This window comes from Andrographis paniculata, unplaced genomic scaffold (genome assembly GCF_009805555.1).
Source record: "Andrographis paniculata isolate CXL003 unplaced genomic scaffold, ASM980555v1 Contig80END, whole genome shotgun sequence".
Lineage (NCBI taxonomy): Eukaryota > Viridiplantae > Streptophyta > Magnoliopsida > Lamiales > Acanthaceae > Andrographis > Andrographis paniculata.
This window is the reverse complement of record NW_026137618.1, coordinates 377,949-388,930: the sequence shown is the minus strand read 5'-3', so window position 1 is coordinate 388,930 and position 10,982 is coordinate 377,949. Positions and strand designations below refer to the sequence as shown.

The following is a 10,982-nucleotide window of genomic DNA, read 5'->3' as shown; positions in this document are numbered from 1 at the left end:
TTTATACCATTTTGGTATGAACGAGAGCTTTACCAATGTGCACAAGAACTCCATAGAAAGAAGATGAATAAGCGAGTTGATTGCTATATTCACAACCAGGAAGACAAGGCGATGAGCAATATAATTCCCGTGGAAGCATGCAACATTTTATTTAGGCCGATGACGCAGTTCCATGAGGTTTCTGTTTATGATTGTGAGATGACCACATTCACCTTAATGTCCGAAGGTGAGAAAAAGGTACAAAAACCACCAAGTCTTGTTCGTGAGGCTAAAGAAATAGAAGAGGGTGAAGTGAATGAGAGAAAAGAGAGTCAAACACGAGAGAAACGTAAGCAAAAAAGAGTGAGGGAAGTGAGTTGAGTGTTAGCGAATTGAGAGCAAATATTGGGGAGAGTTCACTCACTTTAAAGGATTGTAGATCCATACAAGTGGAAGAAATCGATAGGCATAATATTTATATGTATAAGTCTTATTGCCTACCACTTCAAGATTTTAAATCTAACCCATTACCCGAGTTTTGTGCTGTTTTGCAGAAACTTTTTGATGCCTCTACTAATGATCTACCCAGAGGATTGCAACCAATGAGAAATATTGAGCATCCAATTGATGTCATCCCCGGAGTTCGACTACCAAATCAAGCAATATATAAAGCTAACACCAAGAAGATGAAAGGAATCCAATTCCAAGTTCCCAAATTCTTTTTGAGATCGATCTTTACTTACATTTCCACACCTTCAATATTGGTGATACAAAAGGAAGAAAATTTTACTTGGGGGGAATGCATTTGAGTATTTTGATTATTCATCCACACTTGCACATATAATTAAAGTTCCTAATATTTATTTAACCTTTGAACTTGAATATGTTGCATTAGGAATTGGTGTAGGAGTTATGTTGATATGGAGCTAGCTGCCAACTAACTCTTTTTATGAGCAAATAAATAGAGTTGCCTTGAATTCTCCAACATATGAGAAGGATGTGTATCCACTCATTCAAGCCCAACAGGTTTGGCAACACTACTTACATGCTAAGGAAATTTTTATATACATTGATCAAGACTCCCTTAAGCACATTAAAAGTCAATCTAAATTGTGCAAGAGGCATGTTCATTGGATTGCATTCATTAGAATATTTCCTTATATCATTAAGTTCAAGAAAGGGATGGAAAGCGTGGTTGGTAATGTTTTGTCTGAGCCTACATATCCACATGCTATCTTGATATCATGATTGATAGGTTCAATAGTTATGAAAAACCTACATGAGCATGATTTAGACCTTGTTGAATCTTTTCCAAGATGTCAAGAATCTGTATTTAATGAGAACTTTTTTCTTGATGGATTTTTGTGCGAGTCTTACATAATGTGTATCATTCCTAAAGGATTATTTAGACTTGTGGTTACTAATAAAGCCCATGAAGATGGACTTACGGGACATTTCGGTGTCACCAAAACTTACAAGTTGTTGCAGGAAAACTTCTATTAGCCGGCAATACACGCTGATGTTGTTAAGCATATTTTTGGATGTATGGTAAGGCGAGCCAAACCCACGGTGAAGATGCATGATTTTGTCGAGGATGTTCTCTACATGCCTTGGGTTGATGTTAACTTGGACTTTGTCCTGGGATTGCCCCGAACAAAGGAAGGTAAGGATTTTGTGATGGTAGTAGTAGATCAATTTTCAAAGATGGCTCTGTAACACCCCGATCAGCTCAAACCAGAGCGTCACTGCCACACCACACCGTAAGGCTCGTTCACCAACCAACTAGCCCTACGTTTTGGCGCTAAAGCTAAAATAACCATTAAAAAACAACTATTTAGAGATTTAGAATTAAAGCGCACCGGTTTATCATTTAAATAAATAATGTTCGAGTCAAAAGCATAAGTTGGAAATAGTTCAAAAGGCATTAGTTCTTAAACATTAATAATGGATTTGAAAAATATTTTAGAAGATAATGTAGTTATAGTTCTCCCAGATGGATCATACGATGTGGATGAATCATTTCGGTATAACAGAAACATGATCACCTACAAAAAAGTTGTAAGAAGAGGGTCAACACAATGGTTGAGTAAGCGCAATTAATCGAAGATAAATAATACGGTATAATGCCACAAAATTATTTGAAAAAGGTGATTTGAATAAGATGACACATATCACATAAGGATAACTCACACACACGAGTCTTTTAGCGCCTCCCTTATATCTCATTTTCATTCTCAAATAATAGTGATGAGCACATCACGAAGAAAACTCCACTAGGCCTTAATCAGGGCCGTCTCGACCCGGTTTTCCAACCTTATTACTTCGTATGATACGTCACATAGTTTCACATAACAAACATAGGGTCACAACCCTCAACGAAAACTCCACAATATGTACATAAGGGTTCGAAACCCAAAATACACGTAAATTAATTTATTTATTAGTTTGCGAGGGGCGCCAAATGGCCCATAACCCTCTAGTCTCCAATATAACATACCAAGAGGGGATTGAATGCAATCCAACCCTCCATCATGGATGACGGTTAAAAGACCTTTTTCATCGTGAATGACGGGCACCTCGGAATCACGCAAAAAGGGAACCCGCCATCTCAATCCCTCGACCTAGCCCATTCGGGATCTAGGTCAAGGTTAGCTAGTTATCCTAAAATACCGGTATACCCTCACGTGTTTGCAAGGCACATAGGTGGAAGGCTATGCCTTAACACCCAAACAATCGACGAGTTGATTGGACTCGACGGGTAGTTTTAATTACCAATTTGACCCAATATTCAACATGCTATTTGGAAAATTTCAAAAAGAGAACTTTAAACTCAAAACATTCCAATTGCTAACATTTAACCAACCAAAAAGTGGAATATTAAACCCAACAAGTTCGTTATTATCTCACTTTATTTCGCCAAATAAACATTAAAAAAATATGTCAATCACAATAGGCATGGTCTAACTCCAAAAATCATAATATTTAAATATAATCGTAAATCATTTTCCAAAAACCATAACTAGGTTAGGGAAAAACTAAGGTTTCAAACCCATCCCATAAATTCTATGATTTTCAATTTAGAATACAATAATAACCTTCACATAAGCCTCAGTTGACATTATAATCAACTTTCTAAAAGAAATTGGCAAAACCTAACACTTTTAGGGTAAACCCATTTGAAAATAATTTTGACTCATTCTCTCTCTATATATAGGCACTCTAACTTGGATATGATATATCTTAACAAACTACGGATAAAGATATCTAAATCAAGAGATACAGATAAACTAAATCTAGTTTATTATTTATTTTACCCCAAACTCAATTTTACTCCTAATTTAAAGTCAATTCATTAATTTCTTACACCAAAAGTCCAAAATAAATTAGGTCCAAAATAATATGGTTCGACTCCGACGTCGAACTCCGGCAAGTTCGGGCGAACTTCCAGCGAGTATTTTTACAGGGTATTACAGCTCACTTTGCTATTTGTCGCAAAATTATTGTTGGCATGCATATTGCTAGCTTATTTTTAAATGAAATCGTGGGTTTGCATGGACTGTCCGTCACTATTGTGTCTAGTAGGGTCACAAAGTTTTTTTGTTGGTTTTGGAAAATTGTTTTTGGAGAGTTGGGTATTGAGTTACTATTTTCAATATTGTACCACCCAGAAACTAATGGAAAGATTGACATGATCACGAATGATATGGTCATATATTTTGCTACTAGTATGTCTTACTTTTAAGTTGTTTATGGATTTTACCCACTCACTCTACTTAATTTGGTGCCATTGCCTAGCAATGAACAATCTCATAGAGATTTCAATAGAACAAGTGCACAAGATCCTACAACTTCACAAAGAAAAAGAGCATCAAGTGAAATTGTGCAATTCAGAAACCAAAAAGCATGCCAACCACAATTCCAAGAGAGTGATTTTTCGACATGGATATAGAATACGGTTGCACCTTCGGAATGAGAGTTATCCTACCAAAAGAAATTCCAAGTCATCCCTACGAGAAGATGGAAATGAATGGTTGATGGAACAACCTTTTGAAAAGGGAGAGATGATGTGACCATCATGAGAGATATTAAATCATCAATTTTCCTAGCCGAAATGAATACCTGGGGCCGAGTACAATAAATTCAAATAGCTATGTTCTTCTTCGAAAATCGTACCATGGATTCCATTATCGAAGAGACTGCCAAAGATAGACCAGCTATGGAGTATTATAAGTTTGTTCCCCAATCACTTAATCATCCCGTGATCATCATTAGAAGATTCAAGACTACCAACCAAGATTTCCAACAAAAAATATCAATAATTATCGAAGGAGTCCAAGTTTCCATATTACCTATTTCTTTATAGTATAAGTTTCCTTTTATTATATTTCCTAATAAGTTGTTTCCTTATTTTTCTATTTCCTAGTTTAGATGTAGCCTTTCAAATTATTTCCTTATTTTCCAGTGTTTCATTTCTTCTATCCTCAAGGACCTCTATATAAAGGCCTTGTTTATCATTGTAAAAACACACAACCATGATATTTCTTATAAAATTTCTTTGCTTTGAAGAGTGATTCTTGCTTGCTTTATTATTTGAGAATGTGAGACGCAATCCTCGGTAGTCTTTCAAAATCGGGTTGTTTTTGAGTGATTCGAGACAGATCATCGCCTCTCAATCGGTGCTTGACCGTTTATTGCGTCAACTCCATTCTTTGATTGGTTTAGAGATCTTGTGTTGCGTGCTGCCTAGTTCTCACGTGGTGCTCATCCGACCAACCATGTGGATCAAGAATCCAGATTATCCTTCTTTATTCCTTGTTGGTTTTTGAGATTCTGTGTTGCATGCTTCTCACGTGGTGCTCATCCAACCAACCATGTGGATTGAGAATCCAAATTATTCTTCTTTATTCCTTGTTCGGTTTAGAGATTTTGTGTTGCGTGTTACTTAGTTCTCACGTGGTGCCTATCCGATCAACCTTGTGAATCGAGAAACCAAAGTATCCTTCTATCCATATCTTTTTCATCCTTATCCTTCCACCAAATTCTGTATCTTTCTTTTTCTTTATTCCCGGTGGTTTGCAAGTTTCCGAATCCTTCGGTTACGTTCGCATCATAAACCCAATACAAAATCCATACTAATATCTATCCAAGGTCCTTTACGGGGGTGGAAGAGGTATGTAGAGTCCATCTGGCTTAAGTGTTGACTTTGGCTTGAGATACGTCACGCATTGCGAAATATAATCTGCCACTTGCTTGCGTATTCCAGGCCTATAAAATTTCTCTCCATGAGTTTCCATTGTAGCATTCTTCCCAAAGTGGCCTATCATGTCACCACCGTGAACTTCTTGTATTAGTAACTCCCAAATGGAGCATCTTGGGATACAAAGTCAATTATCGTAATACAAAAATCCCTCATGTCTGCAATACTTATCATGCCCATGCAATTCACACAAAGCATACACATATTTGAAATCCTAATCAGTGTGGTATAATTCCTTACATGCTCAAATCCTAATAAATGCGTGGACACGTATGAAACTAAAGCATACTTGCGTGAGAGTGTATCCGCGACAATATTATCCTTAGCCTTTTTGTACTTGATGGTGTATGGAAATGACTCAATAAAAGATACCCAGTATGCGTGCCTTCGATTCAGTTGTTGTTTCCCCCTCAAGTGCTTCAAGGTCTCATGATCGGTGTGTCTCACAAACTCTCGTGGCATCAAATAATGTTGCAATGTCTTTAAAGCCCATACTGGTGTGTATCACACTCAAATTCAAAGGTCTTCTTAAAATTTAGTAGCACAAGTACTGGTGCATGAGTAAGCTTTGCCTTCAATGTCTCAAATGCTTCTTGGTCTGCTTGTTCCCATTTAAATGAGACCCCCTTCTTGAGCAAGGACGTGAGAGGAGCAGCGATCAAGCTAAAATCAAGCATGAACCTCTGAAAAAATCCACACATTCCCAAAAACCTCCTAATTTCTCCCACATTCATTGGAGGTGCCATTCTTTAATTGTCTTCACTTTTGTTACATCAACCTTCAAGCCATCCTCGCTAACTACAAACCCAAGGAAAACAACTTCAGTAGTGTGGAATATGCACTTTTTAAAATTAGCATAGAGTTGTTATTCCCTTAACCGTTGAAAGACGAGTCGCACATGCTCCTATTCACTTTTACTATAGACAAGAATATCATCAAAGTACACTACAACAAATTTACCAATGAAAGCACGTAGAACATTATTCATTAAACGTGTGAAGGTACTAGGGTCATTAGTTAGACCAAATGGCATTACAAACCATTCGTACAAACCTAGCTTCGTTTTAAATGCCATCTTCCACTCATCACGGGGTTGTATACGAATCTGGTGGTATCCACTCCGAAGGTCAATCTTGGAGAAGATTATCTCTCCATTGATCTGATCAAGCAAGTCATCAAGGCGCGGGATTGGGTGTCGATACTTAATTGTAATCGCATTCACCGCTCTATAATCCACACACATCCTCCAAGTTTCATCTTTCTTGGCGACAATGATAACAGTAATAACACATGGTAATAAGCTCTCCCGAACCCATCCCTTCTCAAGAAGTTCTTAGACTTGTTTTTGAATCTCGTTATTCTCATCTGGGTTTCACCTATACGAAGAACAATTTGGAATCGAAGCACCAGGTACGAACTCTATTTGATGCACTATCCCACGAGTGGGCGGTAGTCCTTGCGGTAGTTCCTCTGGGTATACATCCTTCATCTCTTCAAGCATCCTAGCAAAGAGATGGGAAATTCGAGAGTAGATTATGTTTATCAGAATGAAATAAATCTTTGCATAACAACATAAAACAACCCTCCTTTTGATAATCTAGGTCACCAACTTCTCGCTAAGAATTGGTAAGTGAAAGAAGGATGTTGAAACCCTTAGCATTAGACTCTCTCTTTTCCTCTTTGGATACTTGTTTTCCTTTAGCTCTTTTAAGGCTTTCAGCCTCTTGCATCTTCCTTCGCAAACTTTCTTGATCTTTTTTAGCCTCCTTCAATGGCAAAGAATGAATCATTACCTTAGCTTGTAGCCCTTGTAATAAAATCTAACTTTGTTAGTCTTTTCATCATAGATAATTCCTTTATCGGATTGCCATGGTTGTCCAATGAGCACATGGCATGCGGTCATCGGAGTAACATCACAAAGGACATCCTCTTTGTAGGGGCCGATTGAAATTGGAACTTTGGCTTGCCTAGTAATCTTCATATCTCCACTAGAGTTTATCCATTCAAGATGGTACGGAGCCAGATGCTTGATAGTTTGGAGTCCAAGCTTGTCTATCATATACCAACTTACGACATTGGTGAAACTTCCATTATCAATGATTATCGATGCTTGTTTCCCACCAATCTTGCACCGACAATGGAATAAATTTTCCCATTGCTCCTTAAGCCGATCAACAAATTTTTCCAATTCCTGTGGAACAGGGCCAAGCATTTGTAAAACCACTAGAGACTCCCCGGATAAATTTTCTTCAACTTGCTCTTCCATCTCTTGGATTGTTTCATCCTCACTCGCCTCAACCTCATGTTCCAAATCTTCAACCTCATCATCTGAAAAATGTACATAGTTCCCATTGTCACAAATCACAACAGTTCGCACATTAGGGTATGCATTGACGTAGTGACCTTTCCTTTGACACTTAAAGAATGTGATATCCTTTGCTTTGTTTGGTGAACCATCATTGCTGACTTTCCTTTGTTCATCACGCTTAACAACCTTAAGTGGCTCATTCTTGGTCGTGTGCTTTTCATCTCCTTTGGGCCAAGATTTTGTTGGTCCCGTATTACCCCCATACTTGTTGAAATTTGGTGACGCCTTTCCAAAGCTCACACTTACTCCTACCTTTCCTTGCGATTCAATTTTAGTAGCAAGTTGGCCAAGTTCCAAAGTAGAATTGTAAGGATACATATCCATTTGAACCATAATATCACGCCTCAGCCCATTGAGAAACCGATACATGGCGACTCCATCATCTTCCACAAGCTGAGCCCGTATCATAAGCATCTCCATTTCCTAGTGGTATTGCTCAACCGTCTTGCTACCTTGGACTAAAAATTGAATTTTCTGAAGGAGATCCATTCGATAATGCGGGGGCACAAAACGTGCATGCATAGCTCGAGTAAGGGCTGCCCATGTCTCAATCGGAGGCATTCCGTACCTTGCAATATCTTGTACCTTCTCCCACCAAACAAGAGCGTACTTCTTAAACTCCACAACAACAAGCTGAATTTTCTTGCGCTCTGAGTAATTATGACATGCAAACATCATCTCCACTTTGCTTTTCCACTCAAGAAACTCATTAGGATCAGCCGATCCTAAGAAATGTGGTATGGAGAACTTGATGGACTGCGTGTTATCATCAACCTCATTAACTCGAACTCGGCTCCTTCGGTCATAGATATCTTCTTCCAAGTCAAATTCATCAAGCAACTCTTTGGTAGCATCCTGTTTTCCTCGTCGGCCTTGGATAGATGTAGGCCTTGGACTAGTATGATGCTTTCGCCAAAATCATTAACTTGGATAGATCGATTTGGTAGAATACTTGTTGAGCCAGTAGGTTGCTTGGCAAGGTGGATTTCTTCATGTCTAGCATCACTATGACTTCCCCTTTCTTCAAGAGTAGCAACCTTACTGAAAACCTCATCGAGTTTTTTTTCGATATTTTGATCAACCTTCCTCAACAAGGCCTCCGCATAAGCCTTTATCCGAGCATCCACGACATCTTCTATGTCATCTCGAACATGATCTACTTGACTCCGTAGGTCATGTATCTTTTGACCTTGCTAATCCACTCAAGATGTCATGCTATCCATCTTTCCGCCTAACTCGTCTTTAATATGTCGCATATCCTTGCGTTGCTTATTTATCGCAGCCAAGATATCATCCAATGAAGCCATACCTGCACCAAAACAAACTAATATATGTATATTGAAAGTTAGTCCTCACAAGTCCCCCTCTCGCACACTCGTGTATACCTCTCGACAAATGGATAGAGTTTCCAAGCTCTTAAAGTGTGCCTTGATGGAGTCGTAAAGGTGGAACCTGAGTGATGTATGCGTTTAAAGTGGACAAGAAACTTTAAACACCACTCAATCAAAGAAAGCTCAAGATAGTGTCAATCATGCAATGCAAAGAACCAAGCTCATTCATTCATGGACGAATGACCAAACGTACACAACACACAAATGCCGGAACTAAGCAAGTCAACAACAAACACAAGCTGAATTAGATCTAAAAAACCACCAAGTCACCAAAATACTCAACCCCTTTTAAAACGTGTCAAACGAATATGAAAAGCACAAAATCGATTCAAACTCAAAAACCCAAAACTGAATAATCAATGTCAATTACAAATTAACAAAACCTGATTAATATATCTTTATCCCCACTTCACAAGCTTTTCAGTAACATATCATACATGAAAAATAAAGCTCGTATGAGAAAACCACAACTCAAACAAGATTATCGACAAAAATTTGCTCTAGTCCTCCCGATCGATTTTTTTTTTCGTATTTCATTTTTTTTTTGCAACTTCTTGTTTTTATTTTTACTTTTTCACGGAAATATTATGAGGCCTAGGCAAAACAATACATCAACAATAACTCCTTATACTTCCCCAATAACATCCAACTCAAAATTAATTCAACCTCACTTTAAACAACAAGGAACTCAACAACCTGCAAACTTGCAAAACTCAAACAAGAGTGAAGTTGCAAAACTCAAACAAGAACAAACTTTAAACACTCAACCAAGAACAAACTCGCAAAACTCAAGCAAGAGCATGAAGTGTACAATTAAAATCACTCGTCAACAAAGTCACAAGCTTGAGTTCATATAATGCATATGGATGTAAGGTGCATGTTGTACACTAGGAAGCATAGATGATCAAATCCTCTACACTAGAAGGCCAAGCAATGACAAAACTTGAGATCAAATTTACGTCAATGATATGCATTAAAAAAAACTCAACTAAGTTACAAGAAGATAGAATGAAAAGAAAAAATATCAAAGGAAATTTTTTTTCAGAAATTTTGGAATAAAGATAGTGTAAATTGATCAAACTGCTCAGATACCAAAATTAAATAATATATGTCAGGGACCGAATTGACCAACTACACAAGACACAAAATAAACTAACTAAACATAACTAACTAATAAACAACGAGAAAAAAACAAATAACTAAACGAAACTAACTAAGCAAGAAAACAATGAATTAACTAAACGGAACGGATAAAATGAGAAAAAGGATAATCAAAAGAGAAGCAAACCTAAGTAAGTACTAACGTAAGCACGGCGACCTGATACCCTTCTAGCATCGAAGCATCCTCCACGAAGGCACCACCTCGGTCGACACTTTGAAGAGCTCTTCCACCTTCCCCAAATGCCACGAACTTGAGGCTTTATACTCAAATAAGAATTTTTAAACTATACCCCATGGAGCATGCAATAGAAATTGTATTCCATGAAATATTAGACTAAAAGAGAAAGTATTGCTATGAAGCATAACTTTCCATAAAAGAAAGTGATCATAAATGATCAAATATTCATAAAAATATATTTGCTTGGTGTGTCTTACAATGCACCTTAAGGGTCCTATTTATAGGAGTGGGGGAAGGAGAAAGTAGAGTGATTTTCCAATGTGGGATGGGTTTTGCATAAGTAATCTCCCAATGAGTGACACCTAACTAATGCATGTGAGAGACATGAAAGAGCTTATTATATATATATATATATAAGTGGTACCAATGGATGGTCCCCCCACTTGAGCATGTGCAAACCTAGGTTTATATAATTACATATTAAAACCTCTACTTTAACAAACTCCTAGGTTTGCACAATTTTTCCGTTAGTTGTTCGATTGAGGCGTTACAAGCTCCAGTGTAACCTTTACAACCACGGCACTCGCCCTAGGATTTCCATCATGTCCTCGCATGTTGTAACATAGTCCGTCGGTTGGGCTCCAATTC

The 10,982-nt window shown here is 37.8% G+C and overlaps 1 protein-coding gene across 1 annotated transcript; it reads right to left on the bottom strand.

Annotated features, from left to right (window-relative positions):
* Positions 1-5,132: 5,132 nt before the first annotated feature.
* On the bottom strand, positions 5,133-8,024 carry LOC127240882 (uncharacterized). The gene is made up of 7 exons (XM_051259732.1): positions 7,030-8,024; positions 6,669-6,738; positions 6,290-6,554; positions 6,015-6,034; positions 5,788-5,919; positions 5,526-5,716; positions 5,133-5,349 (listed from the first exon to the last, which is right to left on the bottom strand). Exons 1-7 carry the CDS (start codon positions 8,022-8,024, stop codon positions 5,133-5,135), a joined length of 1,890 nt encoding a protein of 629 aa, XP_051115689.1.
* Positions 8,025-10,982: the final 2,958 nt, after the last annotated feature.